Source organism: Uloborus diversus, chromosome 8 (assembly GCF_026930045.1).
Source record: "Uloborus diversus isolate 005 chromosome 8, Udiv.v.3.1, whole genome shotgun sequence".
Lineage (NCBI taxonomy): Eukaryota > Metazoa > Arthropoda > Arachnida > Araneae > Uloboridae > Uloborus > Uloborus diversus.
This window is the reverse complement of record NC_072738.1, coordinates 13,615,985-13,643,947: the sequence shown is the minus strand read 5'-3', so window position 1 is coordinate 13,643,947 and position 27,963 is coordinate 13,615,985. Positions and strand designations below refer to the sequence as shown.

At 34.8% G+C, this 27,963-nt stretch overlaps 1 protein-coding gene across 2 annotated transcripts; it reads right to left on the bottom strand.

Annotated features, from left to right (window-relative positions):
• Nucleotides 1–66: 66 nt before the first annotated feature.
• Nucleotides 67–27,963, bottom strand: LOC129227704 (uncharacterized). Of its 2 annotated transcripts, none has more exons than XM_054862306.1 (5): nt 27,806–27,963; nt 15,864–15,981; nt 9,319–9,464; nt 4,105–4,276; nt 67–394 (listed from the first exon to the last, which is right to left on the bottom strand). In XM_054862306.1, the coding sequence occupies exons 1-5, from the start codon at nt 27,864–27,866 to the stop codon at nt 157–159; spliced, it is 735 nt and encodes a 244-aa protein (XP_054718281.1). In that variant the 5' UTR covers nt 27,867–27,963; the 3' UTR covers nt 67–156. The 2 variants fall into 2 exon arrangements, with proteins under 2 accessions (XP_054718281.1, XP_054718282.1); XM_054862307.1 differs by having other exon boundaries at nt 15,864–15,972; nt 27,806–27,960.

Here is a 27,963-nt window from a genome sequence, read left to right as displayed (position 1 = left end):
ATTTTTGAACCACCCTAAGTCCCTATGTATATTTATATACATATTGAATGCAATGATAAATAAGCATATTGTTAAAGTATTTTATTACAAGCATTACAAAGAAATGTTTGATAAAGATACACCACACTAGCGAACCTGAGCCATTGGAATAATAAATCAATTATCTTCCCAAGAAACAAACGAAGTCATCAATTCGCTCATCCGACTCCTCATTTCTGTGGACAGCTCCAGGCTATCCACCAAACTCTGCAAGATGCGAACAAGTTCCTTGGTGCACTTCTGTGCTTGCAGGAATTTCGACCGGATGACCACTTCGCGAACTGCTGATTTAGCCATCGTTCCGCATTTGTCCTCAACCGTCGCCAACATCAATGAGATATCTTGAAAATGATTCCTTTGGGGATTAAAAAAAGAAGATTGTGTTAGTGTAGAGTCAGCCAGTTTCGTGAATCAAATCCTCAAAACAACGAAATCCAACATTTACCTTGAGGGGGGGGGGGCGGATATTTCTAACACGTCACTTTAGTGAATCAAACGAATATAATTTAACATTCCCCACGGGAAGATTCCCAGAAGAAGTCCCCAATTGAAAACTTCTTCTTTTCTTTGCATAAAATAATATTTATTTATTTGTCCATGCAGAAGCTAAACAGCCCTCCGGACACGCACAGGAAATATTTACAATACAATAGAAGGAAATAGCACCCAGGTCACCGGCGGGAATCGAACCCACAACCTCCGGCTTGGAAGACGAAGCTTCTACCTTTTTTTTTTTTTTTTTTTTTTTTTCAATAACTAAGGAATGAATACATGAAATACACCACCAGCTCAGTCATTTCCAGCCGAGAACTGCAGTTTCGTGCTTATTAGCACTCATCAGCCCGGCATAGGAAAGTGTCTGAGCTGGAGATGGAAAACCACTTAAGGAAGCCAAGAGTGCCAAGTATTTCATGTATTTCAACTTTATCCCTGGCTAAGGGCGGTAATTTATTGAATAAGGAATGAATATTCGAACAAACGGACACTTCTTATAATATTTCATATTGTTTGACAAATATATACTTCTCTTAAATTGTATGTAGGATTCCACATTTTAAAAATAATATATGCTTGCTAATTTTCGCTTTATTGAATCAAAACTGTTCAGAACAAACTTGACTCATATCAACGGCGGTCACTATAGTAATATTACCCAGTAGGCGGCGGAAGAAGGCATGGGTGACGTGAACCATCAGCAAGGACCCTACATTTATTAGCGTTTCCTTTGCCGGATTACACCATGGGCCCGTTCCAGTTTGTGAAAAATAAAAATATTTAGTTTTGCTTTCTTTTTTCCTCCCGAACCCCATTGCACCAGGGGTGGATTGGCCCGCTGGCCCCCAGGCCGATGCGCCCTCCAGCCTATGCGCCCTTTAAGCCTGAACACCTTTTTTATCATTTTTTTTTCTATTTTGGTGCAACTTTTTTTATTATTTTTTAATTTTTTATTTATTTTTTTATTTTTTTTATTTTTTTTTTCTGTGCTAACCAACTTGTGCGACTTCACTTCTCTTTTTTTTCCTTTAAACTCGGAAACCTGTGTAACATCTTTTTTTTTCCTCACTTTTTTCTTGTTTTCACCTTTTTTCTGCGCTCTTTGGAGGTCAAGGTTGGTGCCCCAGTTCACCCCTGCATTGCACTGTATCCCCACCTCCCTTGATATTTGAATGAAGTACGCTGTTTTTATACAGAATTCCATAGTACGAAAAGAAAAATATTCTAATTTGTTGTACAGAGTCATTATTCTTAAGTTTATCGTATCAAAATAGGAGAATAAATTCATATTTTTTATTTTTTTTAGCTTTGGGGGACATGACTTCTATTCATTTTTTGAATAATATATTCAAATTTTAAAATAAGAGCAACGGCAATGGGCGCAAAGAAAAACAGTTAAAATACGTAGACTGGCTTCAAGGACATTACGTGAGGGCCTATTTGAGAAATGAAAAGCCTTGCAGGAGTACTTGAAAACCTTATCTAACACCAATCAGGTTTCGGCATTTGCTGAGTTCCAATTGGCCGTAGAGATATTAGACTATTGATGTTGCACATGTGTTAAAAATTTCAGCTCAAAGTATTTGATTTTACTCATTAGGGGAATGTGGGGCAAAGTGAATTGGTTAAGATGACTGAGTGTTTTCAAAATGAACAAAACTGAAATTTGTTTTGGAAATTACAGTACATAAAGAAAGAACATTGTATTTTATAATGAAACTTGCGTCGAAACAGTATTTTTTACTTTTGGCAGTAAATTTGAGTCTTCAAAGAAAAGGGGAAATTTTTCACTTTTTTTTTCCAATGGGGCAAAGTGAAAAATAAAAGTTTTTTCTAATGAAATATCTTCTATTCGATTATAAAACATATTTTTGTTCAAAAGAATGAGTAAATACAAGGTTGAATGAATAAATGAAAATATAATGAAGCAATAAATGAAAAACTAAATGAATAAATCAATTAATATATGAAGACAAATGAACGAGCGAGTAAAAGAATGAATGAATGAATAAATAATAAGTGAATTACTAAATGAAGGAATGCAAATGAATTAATTAATAAATGAAAACGTAAGTGATTTATATTAAATGATTGAGTGAGTAAATGAAACAAACTATTTCACTTTTCCCCCCATCCACTTTGCTCCTTATGTACTTGACTAAATGTACAATTTGTTTAAAATACAAATAAACTTAATATTCTTTACTAATAATAAAGCTGAAAGTCTCTCTGTCTGTCAGGATCTCTGTCTGTCTGTCCAGATCTCTGTGACGCGTCTTGCGAATAGACCGTTCGGCCGATTTTCATGAAACTTGGCACATAGTTTGTAGCATGGGGGTGTGCACTTCAAAAATTCGATGTGGTTCTTTTTCTATTCCAATTTTAGGAACAAAATTGCCATAAGATGGACTAGTAAATTACGAAATTATCATAACGTGGAACCGTAACAAGAGCACAAACCAATTGGCGAGGAAATTCACCATACATTATTTGTAAATATACAGGCAAACCAAAAGACCTTTTAATTTTCTATTACGGGCAAAGTCGTGCGGGTACCACTAGTAACTAAATAAATATTTGGCAGAGCATAAGAAGGTCTCAATTAATATTCAAAATGTTACTAACAAGAACTTTATCATTTTATAGTAACAAAAATAATTTTTGACTTACAACAAAATGTTACAATATGAGTATCAATTTTTTAAAATTGCCTGTATTACCAAATGTTTTAAACTTCGGCGGTATTTTTTTCCTGACTGGAATAGATTACATATGGTACTACATAGTTAAAGTAATACTCGATAGGTAGAGCTAAAAGCAGAGTAAATATTTCAACTTTTCATTTTGACCCGCTAGTTCACTTTGCCCCATGTTCCTCTACTATTCTAACATTATATTATTTCTAATGTTTTATATTCTATGACGTTATCAATGTTAGTTATATTTATGCGTTAAGATGCTATGCTCCATTGCCCACGCCACATGTATGCAATTACTGTTTTAAAAAATCCTTCATTTTACGTATGAAAAGATTGGATATAAACGATCTTGGATATGGGTATTTTCTACCTCGACAATTGACACGTAAGTTGAATCAATTTTTGAATTGGGTACACAGTGCATACACGCATTTTTTTGCATACCCCTAAACAGTATTATTATTTTTTATTTTTCAAAATTATTATTTGAATATGCCAAAATCCTTTTAGCTCATTTCGATTATAATTTTTGAAATTAAATCGATCAATAACCCTTTTTTAGACAGGCTAGGTTGAGTGCTGGATGTGACGTTTTGTATATACATCAAACAGATTCCTAATCATTGCACAAGCTTACTTGAATTTTAACCCCTTTTCTGAATGATAACAAAAGTGGGACTGTGTAGAAGCAGTTGAAACTTAGTACTAAAACAGGTGTATAGTAAAATCATAAAACTTAATAAATAGTACAAATAAAAGCAATAGATCACTTTTCTGAGTTTTAACTCTACTCACTGCTTTTATTTGTACTACTGAGCATTGAAGGCTAGAAAAAGTAAAGTAGTAGTGTTTCAATGAGCCTGTTACTTACAGACAATAAAAACGATTTTTTTCTTCTATAGGCATAGTTTCAAGCTCTGTTGATTCACCAGCTGACTCTCTGTATCTGATATAAGCTTGGCGAAGTTGAAGTCGAGGTGCAAAGATAGCTTCTCTCATATTTAGGACAGTCGACTTGATACATCCCGCACTTTTGGATAGAACTAAAAGAAAAATTATTCGGAAATTATTCAAGGCTTAACGAATAACGAAAGAGTACCTTTGTGCTAGAAAATTTAAATGATTGAATTACCAACGTTTTGATGCACAAAAATTGCAAATTACTGCAGACACATGTTTCGGGGTTACAAGGAACCTCTATTTAAATGCAAAGAAGTGTGAGCTTTTGGATGAAAAGTCATCCGAGGAAGGCTATCTTGCTTTTATTCCTTGTAACCCCGAAACACGTGTCTGCAGTAATTTGCAATTTTTGTGCATTAAAACGTTGGTAGTTCATTCATTTAATTTAAGGCTTGTTCTTCAGCTTTTCAAAAATTTTCTGTACTGTCTGAGGACACAGCCGAGTTTTGCTGAGGAGAATCCAAGATGTAGTGAACTTTTGTGAATAACGAACCTTGATGAATTCCAACTAGTGTTTTTCCCACTTAACTCCTATATGTAACGAAATCTATTCTGGGAGCTTGTAGTGATCTCAAGAGGAAAGAAACCGCTTATAGTGAACTCTCAAAGAAAGAGATGTTCGCTTATTGTGCATTCTTGAGGTAAAGAAAATCCTCTTACAATAAACTTAATAAACTTCCGAGGAAAGAATTGCCCACTTTATGTAGTGCATTCTTGAGGTAACGAAAATCCGCTTACAATAAACTTAATAAACTTCCGAGGAAAGAATTGTCCACTTTATGTAGTGCATTCTTGAGGTAACGAAAATCCGCTTAAACTTAATAAACTTCCGAGGAAAGAATTGTCCACTTTAGTAATTGTCCACGAGGAAAGAATTGTCCACTTTATGTAGTGCATTCTTGAGGTAACGAAAATCCGCTTACTATAAACTTAATAAGCTTCCGAGGAAAGAAATGTCCACTTTATGTAGTGCATTCTTGTGGGATGTTTGTTTATAGTGAACTATTGAGGACAGGAATATCCGCTCTATATTAGTAACTACCTGAGGTACGGAATATCCGGGTGGAGGCAGTAACTTTCTGATGAAAGGAATCTTCATTTATACAGTAATTTCCGGATGAAATGAATATCTGTTTATGAACTAACTTCTTGGAGAAAGGTATGTCCGTTTATAGTTGACTAAAATGTTCTTACCGCAGGTATTTTATTCAATTATTAGAACGCCATTTTCCATTATACGTATTGAGATCACGAAGAGCAAAAAAATTCTAACTTCTGTCTCGAACTTCGCTCTTTCAAAAGCTATTACCTTACCTGTTGAGGAACTAATTGGCCCCTTACACAGACTGCACTCTGTAAACATCCCTTGGAAAATTAGATTAACAGTGAAAAGAACAGTTTTTCAACACACTTTTCAGAAAACGGCAATAGATTTCTTGATAATTGTTGTCAAGAGTTGATTAACTGAATTTAAAACCATTAAAGGGAGACTGTGTAATGAAGGAACTATTAGTTTCAGTTGAAATAATTCTACATAAATTTCATGTGTAATGTAATAAGATATAAATTCAGAGTCAGACTTTATTGCTCGTTTCTTTGCATGTTTTTAGCAAGTAGTTTTCAGTAAAAAACCGCAATCAGGTTCAATGACGGTTAAAATCTCACTAGGTCACAGTGGTAATTGCTACAAAATGACAAATAGAAAATTAAAGTGATAATTATTTAACATACAGATAGATAATGCATAAATCTCTCATAGTGGCAGTGGGTTACGTCAGTTTGGGTAAAAGTTGGAGTAAACGTGAGAAAAAGCGGACAACATACCGAAAAAAAAAACATTCTCATGGAGGCATTCCCCCTTGAAAATTTCCAGGGGAGCTACCAGCTTCTGGTTCTGGAAGGGGCAGTTAAAATATGAACACTTAATTTTGAGAGGTTGCATAAGTAATACCCGGGCCAATATTGTAGGTCTGGGAATATTCCCCGGCACTTTCTCGAAGTTGAATTTCCAAAACGCAGTTTTAGGTTGTTTTTTGGTGGCGATATTAGTCACGGGGTCATGACCCTCATGAAGCTTCTGAACAACAATTATTTTAAGGATGTTTTTACTGACGGAATATCGTGAGTTTTTGGTTACAATGAACTTTTTCATCAGCCCTCTATACTTCAGTACAATGGGATTTGATTTTACATTCATAAAGACAAAATTTTTAACCCCTCATTAGTCACGCACTTCTGATGCCTGACAAGGTTTAGTTGCATTGCAACTATAAGATTTTTTCCAGCTTTTTGAAAGCTAAGTGGAATATACAGTTGAACTTCCATTTTACGACCACGTTTTGTACAAAATTACGGCTGAACCGAACATTTTGTTTGTTAAGTTCGATCACTAAAAATGTTCGTGATTGAATATAGTTATTTTAATTTTTAGAAATCGCTCATCATTTTGTAAGGTAGTAGACGATCTATTGCGCATCGAGAAGGAAATTTTGAATCTTATGAATAGAGAATTCAGTACCATACATTTGTTTACCGCTGGACATTTCAATTTGCTTGATGATAAACTGTATATTCTATTCTGGATCGTAGCTGGTCTGACTATTGTCGTTTAATTTTTTACTTTTAAATTTTTCCTCAAAAACATTCAATTTTAAGAAGTTAATTTTTCTGAGTGTACTAAATATTAAAACTACGACGTGTGCAGTGGGAATAATAAATATAAGTAATTGTTTTTTTTTTATAAATAGGTAAGAATTTTTTTATATTTTCACAGTAGGGTAAAGTATTCATATTCCGTCCCCCTAAGTTTCTTTGATTTGAAAGTAAGTATCGACACCGGTGATATTCTTTCTGGTTGCGGTTAAGAACACTATTAGTTTGTGGAAGTTTCATGAGTCCAGTCTGCTGAGTTGCTGTTTGGGAGCACTTAGCCTGATTTTTGAAAACTTGATTTATTTCGTTTGTAAATGCTCTTTTGTGTTCATTAAAATGTGTTTATTTAGCTGCATCTGACATATTCGTTTTGGATAAGCTGTAATGCTCTGAGCGTTTTGCTGCGTTTAGATTCACTTCACGTTAAGCAGGATGCTGCCATATTGGCGAATATGATGTTCCTATTTTCATCCCCTCACTGTAAAAAGATTCCGAAACGTTACTGATTATTTCCGTGGAACGTTTCGGGATTTCACAGGTTTTTATCCATTTCCTATTAAAATCAAGTATTTTTGTCAAAATTTTTCCTGAATTGACACAATTTGCATGAATGTAGACTTCTCATTATTGTGAAAAATAGTTTTAGCTTCCAGTTTAAAGATTAACTGCGAGCGTATTCATTGGCTTCAGTTTAACAGTAGCCTTCCATAGTGAGTAAGCTCCCAATGGGAGCAAATAAGGCTCTGGATTCCGTAGCTTTGCAAGAATTGCAGGCGATATATAGTCTTGATCCTTACTTGCAATTCTGAGTTAGATAAGGCCATGTTTACAATAATGCCGTTGGAGCTTTCATGGTAAGTCAGGAGTGTGCCAAGCTATCATATTAAACCAACCTAAGTAAGTTTTCTCTGAATTGTCCAGAGACACGACTGGCTTTAACCGGGGAAATTTCTGAATTCTTCAGGAAAGATTCCAGGAGAATTTCAGGAAGGTTACTGAGTTTCAGTGGAGAATAGTCCTGCTTTTTTCAAGACATGTTACTTACAGAAATTGGGCACATCAACTGCCCATTATTTCCCAGGAACGTTTCTGAATTGTGTTTACAGTTCTGCCTGGATTTGAGTAAAAACGTGGATGAAGCCTATGTGCCAGAAACGTTTTTAAGAAGACTAACATAGAGAAATATAGGGACGTTGCTCTTAATGCACCTCAAGGCAAACACAGAATGTGCTCCAGAGAGAAGAACAAAATAAAATTGTTTGTGACGCTTGTTTGGAGGCTTAAAAATGTGTTAATTAAGTATTTTTTTTAAAGCAGAATTTTTATGCTTTTCTTTGATGCAATTCGTATTATAATTATTATTACGAGTTTTTTAACCTATTATTAACTCTTTCAGAAAATATACTGGAGGGGGAACGAAAATAGGACAACAGTTTTCACTTCTGGTAAAAGCGCCTTTAAAAAAAAAAACTTTTTATAAATGGAAAACAAATTTCGTTGAGTGTATTTAAACTTAAATATGGCTCCTTTACCCTTTTGGAGGGCGATGGGGGCGATCGCTCCTCCCTTGAGGGATCCTGCATCGGCAATTTCTCAAAATTAAAGTTCTAAATTGCAAGTGCAGGCGATCTTAGACGACCTTTATTAAAGGAATGGGGTTCGAATCTCTCTTCTGGAAGCTTTTTAGAATTGAATTTTTAAGAGGGCTATTCCAGACGATCTTTGGTTGTGATATAAGGACGAGTTTGGGGGACTTCCCCCCGGTATTTTGCAAAATTTGAGTCTTAATGACACGACTGTAAACATTTCAGGTAGTGTTAATGGAAGAAATGGGATCCGTGATTTGACATCAGAATTTTTTTGAAACTGAAGTTCCAAAACAGGGCAATTTTAGACGACCGTCGATTATGTTAGAGGAAGGGGGTTTGGAAACATTGCCCAGGAATTATTACGAAATTTAAGTTCTAAAGCACATTTTTAGAATAACTCTTTCAACGGAAAAACAATGGAATAGATTCGGGGACAGACCTCCTTGGATAAATCTAAACAATTGAGTTGTGTTAGATAAAAATGGTGCCCCCCCCCCCCAAAAAAAAAAACATGCGTAAATTAGATACGTAGTGGAGGTAAGTTAAAAAATCAATCGCCCCCTCCTTGAACAATTTCTAGATCCGTCCTTGCTGACCACCAACCAGATGGAAAGGTAAACATCCGGTTTACAGGCGGAAATGGACTCATCTAATAGTTTTCAGGGATGTCAGCTTTTACAGATGTATGCCTCTAAGTTGAGCAGAGTTACATTCAAATGAGAGGAACACGCGCATCAAATTTTTACTTTTCCCTCTCATTCAGATAGACTCGTCTTAACTGGACGTTTGCCAACTCCATACAATCCGTGGGCAGACTGTAGTGTTATATTTATGAGGTGTGCACGACTAAGGGAAAGTTAGGTAAAATTTACTTATTTGCTTACCTTTATGCAAGAGGGAGTCTCTGTTGCAAATGTCTCGTATCAATGAATTGACATCCTCGTTTTGTTCTGGGTTGAGTGGTGCTCCCGGAGCCTCGGGGCACATTTCGTGATGTTTATGAAGGCAGTCCAGGCTTTTAATGACTTCTCTGCAAAAGGCATACAAATTTGTAGCTTTTTTTTTTTTTGCTAAAGATAGCTTGAAAAATATAACATGAAAGTGCAGTAAAAAAAACTATATATGGTTCCCTTAAAGTGTGAAATACGTTATTTGAAAGAAGAACTAGCTATTTCATGAAATAACAGTCATGTTTAAAAAGTATAAAAATTATTATTGAATTGCAACGATTTAACTAGATATTCTAAAGAGTAACGATTAAATTGATCGCTATTCATTGGCTGCCTCCTCGCCCGTCAAAAATTGCAGATTCCAAGAAAAGTCTTTTTCTTCTTCGGGTACATCATTTGGAAAACAATCCAATATTTCCAAACTTAAATTCACCAAAAAAAAAGTTTTTTTTTTTTTCCCCCGGCTGTAAAAATAATTTGTTATTTTGGGTTTAATACTCGGCAAATAGGGGCTTCTGCCTTCATTTTAGCCGGGGGAAAATAAAAATTCGTGAAATTCGTAAATAGAGGTTCGTTAAATCATTGTCCGACTGTATCACTTTTTTCAATTAGTGAGAATGATTAAGTTTTACATAGTCCATTTAATTTTAATGAGTGTGTATACATGTGCACACATGTGTATAAATGCATGTAAGAAATGGAAAATAAAACAACTTTATTTTCAAAAATTCTATTTTTTAAAAAAACTCCATCGAATTACTGTCAAAAAGAGTGTTTTAACAATAACAAATATCAGAACTTTCCCCAAAATAATGATTGACTGACGAATTGCGGCAAAATATGTATATCTCAGTTAAGAAAAATAATCCCTTTGCGTACATTTTCGGAAATTGTAGTTGATTTATACTACAATGACAAACTTATCTTTGAAACACGAACATGTATTAAACATGAAACAAAATAGAGAAGTTTTCGATTTTTCAATTTTATTTTTATATGATAGAATAACATGTATGAACATCATCGGTGAAAAGAAAATTTTGCGACACGATAAGTAGTTTTTTTTTTTTAAATAATTTTTTTAAGTTCAAGTGAATGTGACGTCAAATGGCTTAAAATAAGTGACGTCATTCGCTCTTCAGCCGCGCTTCAGTTGACAAGGAAAAGCCGACCTTAGCTTACCTTTGTTTAACTCCTCGCGTTTCTGGAACATTAAATCTCTCATCTTCTCGGAAATATTCGAACACCATCATTGATGTTACTTGAGGAAGATTATTAGATTGTGCTTTAATGAATCCGGCCTCCATAGTGTGTTGAAAAGGATTGTTAAATTTCTTAAAAATAAAAATATCGGTGCTACATCATAAAAGCCAATTGGTGAGAGCTAAACAATGAGAATTTGCAGGTTGGATGCTGAAACCACAAATAGTTAACATTCATGTGCTCAAAGAAAATATAGCTATTAAAAAACTACTTTTTTCTGTATGAAAAATCAATTTTTCCTTTTTTTTTTTAAAATACATTTTTCCGGAAAAAACAGTTTTTTTTCGCCGCCTGAAAATTTCTATAAATTTTACATTTCTAGGTATAACTTCAAAAATATTACTATTCATTAGTTTTTTTTTTTTTTTTTTTTTTTTTTTTTTGTACACTGGTGTGCAAAAATTTAGGACGAGACGGTTTTTTCAATATAACTTTGTACAAAAGCTTTCCAAATCAACACATTTAATACCGTAAGATCCCCAATACGTAAGGACATGTGTAATGTAAGCAACACTTACTAAAAGAGAAATCAGAGGGATAAAAAAATTTTTGGAAAAAAAAATAGAACCGACTTCAAAATTGCTCTAAAAAGTGAAAAATAATTTTATTCTTTAAACACCATCGATAATATTTTTAAACATAATTTTTGAAGTTGGCGCAAAAACAAAAAGTAAAATCCACTGTAACCATATGCTTCGTTCATATTTTTTTTCAGAAAACATCCAAAGTTAGGAACGAAACATTTATATCGTTACTAAAATATGCTGTTATCAGTGCATAATGTATATCGGTAGAGAAAAAAATGTGCCTGTTTAAATGTATAGTTCTAGCTGAGTTATGGTTGTGAATGATTTTGTCTATCTTTTTTACGCCAACTTCAAAAATTATGTTAAAAAATATTATCGATGGTGTTTAAAGAATAAAATTATTTTTCACTTTTTAGAGCAATTTTGAAGTCGGTTCTATTTTTTTTTTTCCAAAATTTTTTATTTCATTCTTTTTAGTGTAAATATTTCAGAAATAGTAAGAGTTACCATCACGAAACTTCACATTATTTTTTTCATTAAAATGCTCCATACTAAAAAAAACTATAAACATGCCTTAAAACTTTAAGCGATTGCCACTAAAATAAGCGGTTTTATATTTAATCATTTAATAGGGAAATTACATGAAATTTACTGTTTTTTTTCCCATAACTTTTTTCTATAGAAGAAATATGGTCAAACAAAGTAATGGGACCTAAGTTGAGCCATCCCCTATTCATTAAAAATAGAATCATCAAAATCGGTTCACTAGGTGAGACGCTGTGAGTGGACACAGGGGCGGCAAATAGGAGGGTCAAGAGGGGGCGGTTGCACCCCCAAATTTTTTGAGCAGAATGATAGAAAATGGGTGAATTCAATTTACTTAAGTCGGAAATAAATGTTCACTAAAGGAAATCTCGCTGGTTCTCAGCAACTATTTGATGAAACCCGACACATTCTCAGACTAGAAGAAGTGTTTTTCGTTATTTGGATGATGACTTAGAAATTCATGAAGTATTTTCGGCTTCTTCAGAACATAGAAAACTGATAGAAAATCATGGTTAATTTCAACTAAAGACGACATTGCCTCATATAGGCTAAATATTTCACACTTGTGTGCCCAGTGTTACGATGGTATGTCCAATACGAGAGGCTCGTGAAAAGTGGTGTGGCAGCATGGTTTTCACAAGAAATTTCCTTGATATTTTACATTCACTTTTACGCTCATTTTTTAAGTGTATGTTTATTTAATGAGTGTTCATTGCTTTCTTCTGCTAGAAACACGTTTCAGCTGCTCTATAATGTTTTCATAGAAACTTCTTCAAAATGCATGTGATTATTGAAAAAAAAAAAAGACATATTAACCAAATACCTTTTATGGGGCTCTATAATTATGCAATCGCGGAGTGACACAAGATAATCTTCAAGAGTTAAAACGATAAAACCATTTCTCTATAACTTCAAAGCAGTGATTTGACGACTCGAAGAATTATTGCAAAACGATTCTTTCAATGATGAAAAAGCTCATGCCCTTTAGCATGTATGACTTCGTTTGAATTTTTATCCAATTTGTTTGTATCGGGAAAAGGTTTTTGAAAAATGCTTTACTCTATCAAAATCTATATCTTCAATCCGCTACTCGACTATTCAAACCATAGTTCAATCTACAATCGATCTGTGTGTACATTTCAATCAATCGTGAAATTTTTCAAAAAAAAAAATTCTTCCTCCTAGCCAATTTTAAAGAGGCGCAAAAAAAAAAAAAAAAAAAAAAAACTGACAAAAATCCACATGATGATGTGAAGTCAAACATAGATTTTTGAATATTTTGTATGAATTAATACATTCAGTTTCGAATGAAATTAACACAAAATTTGATGATAATTATTTTTCTGTATGGTTGGCTGGGATTATGGTTATTTGGATTGGATTTTGAAAACGAAAAATAAAATGTTTCAACTGTGAGTAAAATTTTTAGCATGAGGAAAGAACAATTACAAGCAATATACCGACAGAATGGTTTTCACATACAGACTGCAGTTTCGTCCTTATTATGGGCTCATCAGTCTGGAATAGTGAATAACAGAGCTGGAGGCAGATGATATCTCATTGAAGCTGCGAGCACCGACATGACTAGATTATTCAATGATGAAAAGTTTAAGCCCCTCACAGTTTTAGAAGTAGCATGGGCGATTTTGAAGAGCAAGATATAAAAAGTGCTTTTATACATAACTTTGTGTTACTTCAATTATTTTTTAACTATTACAATCGGTTCAGCTAGTAGAGAAAGATTTTTTTTGTGTCTCAGGAGGTTAGAGAAATATTTTCGAGGCACAAAGCGGGAAAAATACCTTTTCTATTTAGCTGAACTGGCAAAACAGCACGACATTGGGCACTGATAGATTAGTAACACGATTCCCTGCTCTTCCGAATTCGAAAAATCATGCATTATAATTTTTCCAAAAGGTATAAAATCTTTAGCAGCGAGATGTTTTGTATGATAAATTTTTAGTCAATGAATCAAAATTTTAATTGTTTCTAAACACTAATTTTATTTATACTAAACCGATTTTATGACAACTTCTTGTTAGCTAATGTGTGTTTGGTTTCGCTTTGGGTTATACATATTTAAAAAACTCGACCCCCCCCCCCCCAAATGAAATGGTGAAATGCCGCCCCTGAGTGGACAAACAAAAAAAAAATCATACATACGGTATGAACTGATAACTGCCTCCTTTTTGAAGTCGGTTAAAAAGAAGCTTTATTGAAAAAGTAGCATGGAGCACGATGCGACTGAAGGCCGAAACATCCCTGTGATGGGTGTCCAGCAAGAAACATCCGGTCTTTAGTAGGGGATATGATCTCCCCCGACTACTAGGCAGGTTTCACAGCGTCTGCCCATGCTGAGAATGAGGGTGTCAATGAGTTGTTGAGGCATTGCTGCCCAATCGTCTTGCAGCACCAATCGAAGCTCCCGAATCGTTACTGGTGGTAAGGTACGAGCTGCCAAGCGTCTGCCTAGAAAATCCCATACATGCTCGATGGGATTGAGATCCGGAGATCGTGCCGGCCAATCCATACGTTCAATATCCTCACTCTCTAAGAGCTGTTCGGCAGCTACTGTGCAATGACATGGTGCATTGTCGTCCATGAAAAGGAACTGCGGACCCATAGCGCCTCTAAAAAGACGCACATATGGAAGAAGAATCTCGTTACAATAACGGGTCCCGTTGACTGAATTTGCGTCGAAGATGTGAAGGTCTGTACGACTACCAAGCATGATGCCTCCCCAAACGAGAACACCGCGACCTCCATACCTGTCCCTTTCAATGATGTTCGAGGGATGATTGCGGCTTCCCCGCTCTCTTCAGATGAGTATGCGATGAGAATCGCTACTCAGACTGAATCTGCTCTCATCTGTAAAGACTACTCGTCCCTATTTATTGTCTTTCCAATTCCGCTGTTCCCGGCACCACAGAGAACGCCTTCTCCGATGGGCAGGCGTTAGAGGTACACACCGTATAGGGCGTCGTGCAAACAGACCACCACCGTGCAGTCTTCTGGCCACGGTAAAACGCGATATCGGTCGTCCAGTCGCCTGTGTCGTGTGTCTAGCGATTTCTCCGGCTGTCTGCCGCCTGTTTTTTCTGGCCTGTAAGACAATATACCGGTCATCTGCGGGTGTGGTTCCTCGTGGACGACCACTACTGAACCCCCAGATAGCTGTTCCTGTAGTTTGAAATTGTCTCCAAAGTCGTGAAACGATGCTGTGAGCAATTCCGAACTTTGCAGCCACACTTGTCACACTGCGGCCTTCCTCCAACTTCCCAATGATTCGACCTCGGGTAAAAGCATCCAGATGTCGTCTAACAGATTGATTATTCGCCATTTCTCGCTGAGGCAGCAACTCGGTGTGATTTTAACTGCTAAACGGCGTGCATTCTCTTTGCCAGAAATACTGATCTTACACCGACAACATGCTTTATACTACTCAGACACTCCCCCATTACGTCTGCCTGCATATCTGCGCATGTGCTACCGTACATCACCTTACTTAATCTCCTGATTGGTCTTTCTGTCCGCTCTGCCTTTTCGTTCAGCTGATATGCTAATTTTTCGACTTCGTCCTTAATTTTTGCACACCAGTGTATTTCTTAAACCAGCCTCACACGTGCAGTTTCAAACGAGCAGTTCAATTTACAGTAGCAACAATGCAGTTAAACTGAGTAAAATTAATTTTTTTACATGAAAGGTTCAACTGGTTGTTGCGCGTGTAAGGACTCAACTGTACAGTTCTCAGTTCAATTAGTGTTAGATTTTTTGAGTACACATGAATTAATCTTTTGATTTGCCATTTACTAAGTCGATTTGATGTAGTTCATATGTAACGATATCTTCTTACAATCCAGTGATACTGACTGCTTTTTATTTCTGCTGTAAAATAATAATAATAATAATAATAATAATGATAAATAAATAAATAACAATAACAATGAAAAAATATAAAAAAAGAAATTCGATTTTACATAGTCATGTTTTCTCAGCATTTGATTACTCTGTGTTCCTAGAAATTGTAATTTTGCATAAATTTAATCAATCTTTTCAAACTTTATATTCGTCTTAAATATTAAATATACTATGTTTGCATACAGTTGAAACTTTCTAATTTGAAAAAAGATTCAGATTACTCACGGACATAAAGCGTTTATCTCTTCCGCCGATCCGGGGAAAGTTAATTTCACTTTCATTTGGGGGCAAACCTCGGTAGCTCTTCTATCACACTCTCCACTTTCAGTCGCTCCTATAAGAACTAATAGTATGTATTTCTTTTTACTCAAGTTATTTTGAAGGAAAAAAAATGTATTTATCAAATTTTTATTAGTAACTAGTTGCGTCGCCCGGCTTTGTACGGTCCACCTCGAAAATGAAAGTTATGTCAAGTGAAGCGTGTTTAACAACCAAGCTTGAACAAGAAAAAAAAAATCTGTGAAATTTTGCGGCAGATTGCGGAAAAAACCCCAAAAAGGAAGCGTTTTAAATCCTCTGATATCAGGAAAAGCCCCAAAACAAAAGGCAGAATTTTATTTCTTCATATTCTAGAAAAAAAATGGCAACAGATCTTTCTTCTCGGTGATTTTCTTCACGCTACAAATTTTAATAAAAGCAGTGTTGCGGAAAGTTGAGATGAAGCACTGAATAATAATTTGAATGTGGAGGAAAACAGGGATTTAATGTCGAAATCTAAGTGTCATAATTAATAGTTTTTAATTGATATCTCCGCTATTTATTGTCGGAGGATCATGTTAAATAGCCAAACATAAAGACGGGAAGATTACGAATCCATCGATACCTGGTTCGATGGTCAGTTCACTGTCGTTCGGGAGAAGAAGCTTGAACATAGATACATACATACATACAAAGATACATACACTCAGTTCTTAATTATATAAGATTAAGGGATGTCCATAAATTATGTCGCACTTTTTTTGGCATATTTGATCCCTTCCCACAATACGTTAGTTACAAAGTGTCACACTTCACCTAACTTCCTCCCCCTCTTGTCATATGCCACGCCATATTACATATATTTTTTTTAAATTATGTGATGTCGTACTTCTTGCTACACCCTCCCACCCTATGTCACAATTTCACGAACCCCCCTCACGCCTCACCCTTCAAGGAGTGACACGATTTATGGACGTCCCCTTAATTAATAATTTTAGAGCTACGTACAAATGTTAAAGTGTTTTAAAACTAATAGTTCATAATACCACCAGCAGAACAGAACCGTGATTCATCGTTGAGCATCAGATTTTCTCATGAAACTGTTTTAACCGGCTTGCCCATGTGACACTGCTGAATTCATTCACTTCCATGATTGTAAATCAGTGACAGTTTTTTCTAAGGGCGACGTATGCGTCGCCCTTAGAAAAAACTGTCGTTTTCAGTCGATTTTCCTGAAAATTCTTCCAGGCATAAAAGCATTCAACGTTAGCTTCTTTCACTAATAGGATTTCGATTTTCGGCTTCCGTTCTTTGAGTTTTCTTGTGACTTTAATCCAATAGTACTTATTGTTACCTTTTTTCTGTTTTTTCTCAAACCAAAATACGAATGAAAAATGCAATGTTAGTACAAAATAATGAGCAGAGCTTAAAAAATCATATTTTCAGTACTTGGTTTTATTAACGTGCACTAAAAAAAAAATCCGCAACGTCACTGGTTAGTTCCGTGAAACGATTCAGTACTTCCCAGGTTTTTACATTTCCTGCGAAAACTACGTATCTTTGTCAAAAAGTTTCCTGAATTATTACAAGTTTCACGATTGCAGACTTCTCATTGTTGCAGGGGCGGATCTAGAGGGGCGATGGCCCCTCCTGAAATCTTGTGAGTATAGAGATTTTTTTAAGAAGAAAAAGAAAAGAGAGAATATATTACGAGAAAAATTTAACAGATCTCTTTTTCTTTGAAAGAAATTTAAGGTTCCATTGAGAGGGAATTGGTGTCTCTCTTTTCGAAGCAGAGCCATTTTATTTCTTAACTTTTACTCCATCGTTTACATCATATCTTGATGCCAATCTTAGAAAATTGTACGATCAGTAAATACTACTCTCCTTTAAGTATACTTGAGCTCAGGAGATCAAAGAGAGCCTAAAATTGCGTTTTTATAACATTAATTTCGAGATTTTTCTGGAGGAGAGCCCCCTATTCCCATGATCCTCCACAAATGCCGCAAAAGATAACTAAAATTTGAATTTTAGGTCTACATTTCAACGAAACATCCTGTGGAAAGTAACTCACGCAGCGACGCAGCCTTTGGCCCTTAACTTGCATGAAAGAGGCTTAAATGGCTTTTTTTTCGGGGGGGGGGGGGGGGCTTCAGTTACAAAATGCTTCTACTAGAACCCCCCTCCTCTCCCCGGGCTAATATCGTGGTGACAACTTTAAAATGAAGTTTTTTTGGAGGGAAGCTCTACTGACCTCAATACACGATCTCACGAATATTCCAGCCCCTTCTCTACCATTTCCAAAACTAGCTCAAAGTTGTGTTTTTAGAGCCTCAATGGTGAAAAGTTTCAGGAAGGGGAGATTCCCCACACCCTTACTCTCCCTTTAATGTCAGAAAATGTTGCCTATAGGTGCGTTTCTAGGTTCAACAGCAGAAGGGCTAGAAGAACACCTGCCTCCTCTCCTAATTTATCAGCATATAATGGTGGATATAACCATATAATTGTGTGGTGAGCACCCGAATTTTTCTTAGCGTGCCCCCCCCCCCCCACACACACACGAATTCTTCTTCGTATATTCTTATATTTATTTTAACGTCATCAAAAATAGTCTAAAATGTGTGTTTAGCACTCCAATTTTGAAAAATTACTCGGAAATGTCAGTTGCGTAACATTTCCGAGGGACATTCCAAAGTCCATCTGTCTTCCCTAACATCTCCAAAGATAGCCTTTTATCACTTTCGTATTTATTCACTCATTTACATTCCTTCATTTAACTATTAACATATTTATTCATATTCATTCACTTATTTTTTCTTATAATATTAAGTAATGCATTTATTTATTTACTCGTTTATTGCTTCTAATCATTTATTCATTCATTTTTTGTATCAACGCATTCTATTCGATCAAATTTTTTTTTATAATCAAATAGAAAATATGTCATTAAAAACTTTTTTCACTCTGCCCCATCCAAAAAAAAAATCCTTTTTTTTTTTGAAAAAACAAATTTACTGGCAAAAATTAAGAAAAAATGTTTCAATGCGAGTTTTATTACAAAATACTTATTTCTTTCTTTGTACACTGTAATTTTCAAAACAAAAATTGCTCACTGGCCCTCATTCCCTCTACATAGCGTTACAATCTGTCATTTTTTAGCTAAATTTGACAAAAGTTACTCTTATTCTCTGATTGACAAAAATTGACTCTCATAAAGAAAAACGAATGAGGGTGCGTTCGGGTTTTTGACTTTTGGAATTTTTGACGTTTCAAATACTTAACGTTCGGAATTATCGTTCAGATACTTAACGTTCGGAATTAACGTTCAGATATTTAACGTTCGGAATTAACGTTCAGATATTTAACGTTTGGAATTTACGTTCAGATATTTAACGTTCGGAATTAACGTTCAGATATTTAACGTTTGGAATTAACGTTCAGATATTTAACGTTCGGAATTAACGTTCAGATATTTAATGTTTGGAATTAACGTTCAGATATTTAACGTTCGGAATTAACGTTCAGATATTTAACGTTTGGAATTAACGTTCAGATATTTAACGTTTGGAATTAACTTTCAGATATTTAACGTTTGGAATTAACTTTCAGATATTTAACGTTCGAATTTTCGACGTTCTGCTGTAACTGAAATTCGCTCCTTAAGACTACTTCTGGATAACTGAGGACTAATTTATCAAAAGGTGGCATATCCATTTTTCCAAAATGTTCAGGAGGTGAGAAAAACGAATTAGGATACGAGCAAAATAGTTTTATCAACTTCTCTGGATACAGAATTAAGCAGGAAAGCACAGCAAATCATGGCCCAGAGTAATAAATGTTTATGTTTAAAAAAAAAAAAAAAAAAAAAAAAAAAAAAAAACAAGGAGATATCACCATCTTAATTTTGGATATGTGCCCTTTTGAACGAAAGCCTGAATGTTGAAAATTCCAATTTCACCAAAACCCAAATAGTTCACCTTCTCATATTCTCTTATCGAGTAGTACTTGAACCTAAAAATAGTGGATTAAAATTTGAGGATTTTGGACATGTGTTCCTTTGAATCTAAAAGTTTTCATACTACATATTCATTCATAATATGTCCCCTTTTTGTTCAAAAAAAGCTTGCAGAGGACGGATTTGTTACCTTTTGATCAAAAAGCCATCTTTATTCTTAAATAAAATAGGAGATTTTTTCCGTTTGGACTTCTTGAAAGTAAGGGACCATTCCTTAAAAACGTAAGGGTCCCGAGGGGAGGAGGGTTGGAAAAATCTCTACATACCCTTACTTGGAGGGGGGGTGTCCAAACCCATTCTTACGTAATATTTTTCATGTCGATATTTTACATTAGAAATCGCGCGGTCAAATGGTCTGTAAGGGATGCTATTTCATTTGCGTCTCGAAAATAAAAAAAACTTATTGGGATGAGGTTTTTTTTTATTTGTTTTACATGAAATAAATGGTGTAAAATAAAATTAAAACATCTCACTATGTATGGCATGTTTTATTTTTAATTAAAATCGCATTATATACAAAAAAAAAATGTCAAAAAAACATTTAGTCTAGATTCCAACTTTCTAGCAGATATTTGTTGGTACAATAAGGTTTAATTTAATAATAGTGAATTTAATAACAATTCCAGGGACACAAGATTAGTGGATTCGTTATTTTATTATTTTGGAAAATGAAATGGAAGTTTACGTAAGAATAGCACAGGGGGGGGGGGCAAAATTGCCAAAATCATCCTTGCGTAATTAATGAATGGCCCCTAATAAGTGATTTGATAAAGGTCATCTGAAAGAATTAGAAAATATCATAAAATGAATTTTTATGAAAAGTGGATATGTTACCTTTAAATAAATAACTCCTCAACTATTAAATCTGTTTTAGCCATCAAATTTCAGCAAGACATTCACAAACATTACCACACGAGCTTAGCGCAACAATTTCGGGGAAAAGAGCTTGGGGGAGGGGAGAAATCAAAAGATAAGAAACTTGTTTAATTCAAACGTTTTCAGTATACCAGACGGAATTCATGGAAAGTGTTGAAATTTCCTGTGATTCTTCCTTCGACACGCATGAAAAAAGTCAAATAATAAGGTACGATCAGTACTGGTTTCGACCCAAGTCTCATTAAAATCGCAATACTCCGTTGTTTTGCAAAAAACCAAGGGTTGTTTTAGAATGCTGTTTTTTCGCCCATTTCTTTTCTTTTTCTTTTTTGAGCAGCCATGATTGCTTTTTGTTTTTACTTGACCGTAGTTAATGTTCGAATGATTTTATTTTTCTATGCTTAAGGGTCATTCATTATTTACGTAAGGATGATTTTGGCAATTTTTGACCCCCCCCCTGTCCCCCATGTAAGGGAACGTGAGATTTTTTAAGCCCCTCCCCCCTTTTCTTACGTAAGATTCCGTCTCGTTTTTCAAAATAATAAAATAACTAATTTTTCATTACTGGAATCGTTATTAAATTCATTATTATAGATAACCTTTTTGTGTAAAGAAATACTCGTATTTAGGGTAAAGACCCCATAATTGGCACTTTAAGAGTTTGTCCTTAAACTTATCTCTGTTTTCAGTACTCAGAAAAAAAAATACTCTCTTGCAAATATTTTTGTATCAGAGAGTGCACATCTGTGCATCTATTTGGTTCACTAAAATCTAAAATATTTGAATCGATACTTTTATAAAAATATGTATAGAAAAAGTTACCAAAATCACCAGTAATTGGCACCTGATACCCCAGTGTATGACACTTTGTGGTCCAGTAATTAGCACATGTTAATAGAAGTGGAAAATCACTTTATTTTTTACTTTTAAGTAACATACAAATTTTATCATCATAAGAAACATGAGTAATGTTAATGTAAAGTAGGTAATCTTCTTTCTTTACTAATAATAAAGCTGAAAGTCTCTCTGTCCGGAGGATGTCTGGATGTCTGTAGGATGTTTGGAGGATTTCTGTGACGCGCATAGCGCCTAGACCGTTCGGCCGATTTTCATGAAATTTGGCACAAAGTTAGTATGTAGCATGGGGGTGTGCTCCTTGAAGCGATTTTTCGAAAATTCGATGTGGTTCTTTTTCTATTCCAATTTTAAGAAAAAAAAATATCATAAGATGGACGAGTAAATTACGAAATTATCATAACGTGGAACCGTAACATGGGCAGAAGCCAATTGGCGAGATACGAAATTATCATAACGTGGAACCGTAAGATGGGTACAAGCCAACTGGCGAGAAAATTCACCATACATTATTTGTAAATATACAGGCGAACCAAAAGACCTTTTTATTTTTCTATTACGGGCAAAGCCGTGCGGGTATCACTAATTACTAATAATAAGGCAGAAAGTCTCTCTGTCCGGAGGATGTCTGGATGTCTGTACGATGTCTGGATGTCTGTAGGATGTCTGTGACGCGCATAGCGCCTAAACCGTTCGGCCGATTTTCATGAAATTTGGCACAAAGTTAATATGCAGCATGGGGGTGTGCACCTCGAAGCGATTTTTCGAAAACTCGATGTGGTTCTTTTTCTATTCCAATTTTAAGAAAAAAAATATCATAAGATGGACGAGTAAATTACGAAATTATCATAACGTGGAACCGTAACGTGGGCAGAAGCCAATTGGCGAGATACGAAATTATCATAACGTGGAACCGTAAGATGGGTACAAGCCAACTGGCGAGAAAATTCACCATACATTATTTGTAAATATACAGGCGAACCAAAAGACCTTTTGATTTTTCTATTACGGGCAAAGCCTTGCAGGTATCACTAGTTAATAATAAAGCAGAAAGTCTCTGTCGGGATCTCTGTCTGTCAGGATCTCTGTGACTCGCATAGCACCTAGACCGTTCGGCCGATTTTCATGAAATTTGGCAGAAAGTTAGTTTGTAGCATGGGGGTGTGCACCTTGAAGCGATTTTTTAAAAATTCGATGAGGTTCTTTTTCTATTCCAATTTTAAGCCCATTTTTCATATAAAGTTGATAATATGGGGAAGAATGTGTTTATCTTTCTTCTTCTTTATCTTTACTAATAATAAACCTGGAAGTTTCTCTGTCTGGATCTCTATCTGTCCGGATTTCTGTCTGTGTGTCAGTATCTCTGTGAGGCGCATAGCGCCTAGACCGTTTGGCCGAGTTTCATGAAATTTGGCACAGAATTAGTTTATAGCATGGGGGTGTGCACCTCGAAGCGATTTTTTGAAAATTCGATTTTGTTCTTTTTCTATTCCAATTTTAAGCCCATTTTTCATATAAATTTGATAATATGGGGAGGAATTTGTTTTCTTTATCTTTACTAATAATAAAGCTAAAAGTCTCTCTGTCTGGATCTCTCTCTGTCTGTCTGGATATCTGTGACGAGCATAGCGCCTAGACCGCTCCTCCGATTTTCATGAAATTTGGCACAAAATTGGTTTGTAGCATGGGGGTGTGCACCTCGAAGCGACTTTTCGAAAATTCGATGTGGTTCTTTTTCTGTTCCAATTTTAAGAACAAAATTATCATAAGATGGACGAGTAAATTACGAAATTATCATAACGTGGAACCGTAACATGGGCACAAGCCAATTGGAGAGAAAATTCGCCACACAGGCAAACCAAAAGACCTTTTAATTTTTCTATAACGGGTAAAACCGTGAGAGTACTACTAGTTTTATATAAATTAATGCTAAATCACTCTTCTTCATGTTGAAAAAGTATTTTAGAGAAATAAAAACATAAATTTGGTATGTTCTATGGAAAAGATATTGAAATTAATGCTGCTTCATGCTTCGGTTTACAGTTTTGATTTTACGAATGCTACCAAGTTAGGTTTACCCCAAGTATAGTTAAAAACTCATATAGCATACTTTTTTGCATAAGTTTTCCTCTTTTTTATTTATCAAATGCAACAAGTCGGTTTCCTTTCTCTTGAAAAACCACCCGCTGCAGGCGGCATTGAGATACCGTAGGTGGCGAACGGGGGTTAGCGAGCGAATCGAGCAGAGGACGGAGCCCCCAGTATGACATTAATTACTGAGTAACTTTCATTTGGATTTTTTTCTTGTGAAAGTCATTCCAATTGACAAAAAGCCGCAACTTCAAAAATTGATGATTTTGATGCTTTTTTTTGACAATTACTGTACAAAAGCTACCAATTTCAATTTCCGCTTTATCATATTCGTAATCTACGCAAAAAACTGAAGATAATGACACCTCACTCAGCTTTTTCGCGGAAATGACGCTATTTCCCCAGTACTTGGCACACATGCCAATTACTGGGGACTAGCAAAGCACCAGTAAATGGCACCCATCATTATTTTAAAATTCCAAATACGGACGAAAATATACTTCTACACAATTAAAGTAACACGTTTCAACTAAACAAAACTTTTGACAACGAAAATTTAAATAAAAAAAAATTAAGTCAGATTTTAATGGATTTATGTGCATGCTTCCCTTAAGCCAGAGAAGAAGCTTTAGCAACAAAAATGGCTGATTTGACACAAGCCACAATTGTTTCTCTTTCCTATGTACTGCTGCCAATTAGTAACATGAATTGAAGTTATAATCATTAGAGTTAATGTACATTCAGTTGGTATATAACCTTCTATTTTAAAAAAATTGGATACGAGTCTTTTTTAGGACATTTTTGTTGGAAGTGCCAATCACTGGTGCCGTGCCAATTTCTGGGGGTGTTACCCTACTAAAAAGTTAAAATCTAGACTGAATGCTTTTTTGACTTTTTTTTTTTTTTGCATATGATGCGATACTAATTGAAAATAACACATGCCATACATATACAGCGATTATTTTATTATATTTTATTCATTCTTCGTAAAACAAATAAAAAACAGCTCATCATAATACGTTTTTTACCTTTCAGAAGCAAATGAAATAGGATCCCTGCCAAACTACTTGACCGCGCGATTTCTAATGTAAAATATCGACTTGGAAAATATTACGTAAGAATGGGTTTGACCTCCCCCCCCCCCCAAAAAAAAGTAAGGATATGTAGAGATTTTTCCGCCCTCTCCCCCTCGGGACCCTTACGTAACTAATGAATGGCCCCTTTTATGCAAATTCAGCTGATCTGCGATGCGTATATACAGTACTAAGGGGCCGTTCATCAATTACATAAGGATGATTTTGGCAATTTTTGACCCCCCCCTCTCCTCATGCAAAGGTACATAAAATTTTTCAAACCCCTCACCCCTATTCCTACGTAAGATTTCATTTCGTTTTTCAAAATAATGAAATGTTCTTAGAGAAAGGATCAGTGACAATAAAATTCCCAGTTTGACGTAAATCAAAGATTTTTATTTTTCAGTATATTATATCATGCGATACTAATTAAAAATAAAATATGGCGTGAATAGGGCGATTCTTTAATTATATTTTACACTATTCATTCTTTGTAAATCAAGTAAAAAACAGCTTATCCTAAAACGTTTTTTACCTTCGAGAAGCAAATGAAATATCTCTTCCAAACCACTTGACCGCGCGATTTCTAATGTAAAATATTGACTTGGAAAATATTACGTCAGCATTGATTACCCCCCCCCCCCCCAAGTAAGGTTATATAGAAATTTTTGTAATCCCCCCCCCCCCCCGAATCCTCCTAAGGGACCATAACGTAATTAATGAATGCCCCAAATGCACAGTACTTTTAAATACGCTTAACAGATAAAACCTATTCATTTCATTATTTAAAAGCTTTCTTTCTTTAAAAATTGTTTTGTTCTCCCATTTATAACATGCATTCAATAATAAATAAATGGACCCTTTTTTTCGGACAAAATCCAATTATCCGAATTTTTTTATTATCCGAACAGAGTCCGTCCCAATTGATTCGGATAACCGGAGTTCTACTGTATTATCCGTCCAGCGGGCGCGCGTATCTGAGAGATACACTAATAAAAGGTAACTTCGTTTTATAGATTTACGCCAGTTAGCTCTACGAACACGTATGCATTTAGCCATTCCTTCCTCTACCCCAATAGAACTACTTTAGATAATCATTTGGATTTTTCTGGCATCAATAGCAGTCTGCCCATCTGCTGATTGCATCTCAGAGATACGCGTAGCTGTTTAATTATTATTATTTTAACTTTCACATTACCTAGTCTTGTACACATCAGAAGTGAATAGTTGAGTCGAAATATCGACAATTTTATTTATTTCATTTTCATGAAAATTTTACTAACCCTTTCGTCATTTTATATTGTTACTGTGCTTTAGAATGGATTTTTTTTTCCCAAACACATTTTGCTCATTAACACTTAAATGCATAATTTTTTTAAAAACACTTTAAACTATGCTTTTTGGTTTGGAACTTCTGTGTAAAACATGATAAAAAATACTTTAAAAATCAGTTTTTTTAGGTATGTTTTATGACTAAACAACGGGATTGGCAACATCGGACTTGAACTGAAAAAACAACAAATAACTTACCATCAAATGTCCCAAAGCATTGATAAAAATTGCGAAAATACCTTTCTATTTAAGTAGTAGTAGTAAAACTTTATTCGTTATAGAATTAGAAGACGTAGACATTTTCAAGCGCACTAAAAAAAAGCTTACACACACACACACACATATATATATATATATATATATATATATATATATATATATTATAGAGTGCATTTAAAAATTCAAAATTAAATTAATGGCATCTTCATTATTTTCTTGGTTATCTATCATTTTCTTGGTTATCGGCGACTACAGAGTTTCGATTTGTTTTATCATTTTAGAAGACTTTTTCAGAAGTTTTAATCTTCTCTTCGCCGAAAAGAAAATCTCAAAACTTGATTAAATAATATAAATTGCTTGAAAACCGTATTTCATGAATTTAAAAACAATACTCGTAGAAAATCTTCTCCAAATTGTAGTAAACTGATCTGTGTCGATGATGCTTCCCATCGTTGTCGCCCTGAGATGGTCCAAAAACACACTTCATTAGGTGAATAGTTTTCGTAAAATATTGAAATAGTAGCTGTAGGAGAGAGTGTTGTACCTTGGGACATTGCTTATTTCTAAGAATCTATTTTTAGTAGCCGTGTTTTTGTAATCTTTAATAGTAATCTTCACCACTAAATGGTGCCATAGTAACAGTCAGCATCAAAAGCGTTAAATTGACGATTTTGTGAGAGAAAATTTAATGACTCCAAAATAAATTTTTTCTTCATTTTTATTTCATTTTCTGTCTTTGTGTTGGAAAATTAATCAACTGTATTTTATTTTGTTACTAAAGAGAAGTACTTGAAATATTTTGGTTATGAGAAAATAAAATGATAGGGCATCTACATTGACCACCATTTTGGTTTTTCTTAAACCACGTGGTGATTGTACCTCGGGACAGCAAAACATATTGTGCCTTTGAACACGTCTCAAGGTGTAACTTATGCGTGGTTCTTAATAATTAAGATATGTTTAGGAACATGGAACAAAGTTCTAATCTCATGTAGTCTTTTAAACACATTTAATGTGTTATATAAAACTTCATTATTCATAATTCATTATTCATAATTAATTATTCATGATTTAATTCACTACCATAGACAATTTTTTTGTTTGTTTGTTTTCTGGTGCAAAATTGGTTCAAGTGTATGGCTGTTTCCTGAATCATGAAGACTTTCCCATAGTACAACAGGATGTGCCCCAAGCTACAATAGGATATTGTACCATTGGGACAGCTTGGAACTTTTACTTTAAAAATGGCCGGCAATATTTTATTTTCAAACCGTCTGATTTTTAAAAAATATATTGCATAGAAGTATGTCGGGTAATTTTAATGTGACTTTTAGGCTTTAAATTTTGATTCAAATATTTGACGTGAAAAATTAAAATATAAAAAGTGTCCTAAGATACAACACTCTCCCGTATTGCTATAGAAGCAGATTCAAGTAGAAATTACTTACCATTTTGAGCGAGAAACAGTATGAAAATCAAAGCCAACATGCTGAGACCTGTCAGACCCATAATTCCAGTTTATTCTGCTAATAATTCAACTTCAACGGCGAATGTAAAAAGAGATCTTATTTCACGTTTGGCATTCCAGGATATTATATCAGTGCGG

Excerpts from the sequence above, each read along its gene's own strand:
- LOC129227704 (XM_054862306.1), bottom strand. The coding sequence starts at position 27,866 with ATGGGTCTGACAGGTCTCAGCATGTTGGCTTTGATTTTCATACTGTTT. Across the intron at positions 15,982-27,805 it reads ACTGTTTCTCGCTCAAAATG|TTCTTATAGGAGCGACTGAA; the intron begins GTAAGTAATTTC and ends ACATACTATTAG. Across the intron at positions 395-4,104 it reads AAAAATCGTTTTTATTGTCT|GAATCATTTTCAAGATATCT; the intron begins GTAAGTAACAGG and ends TAATCCCCAAAG.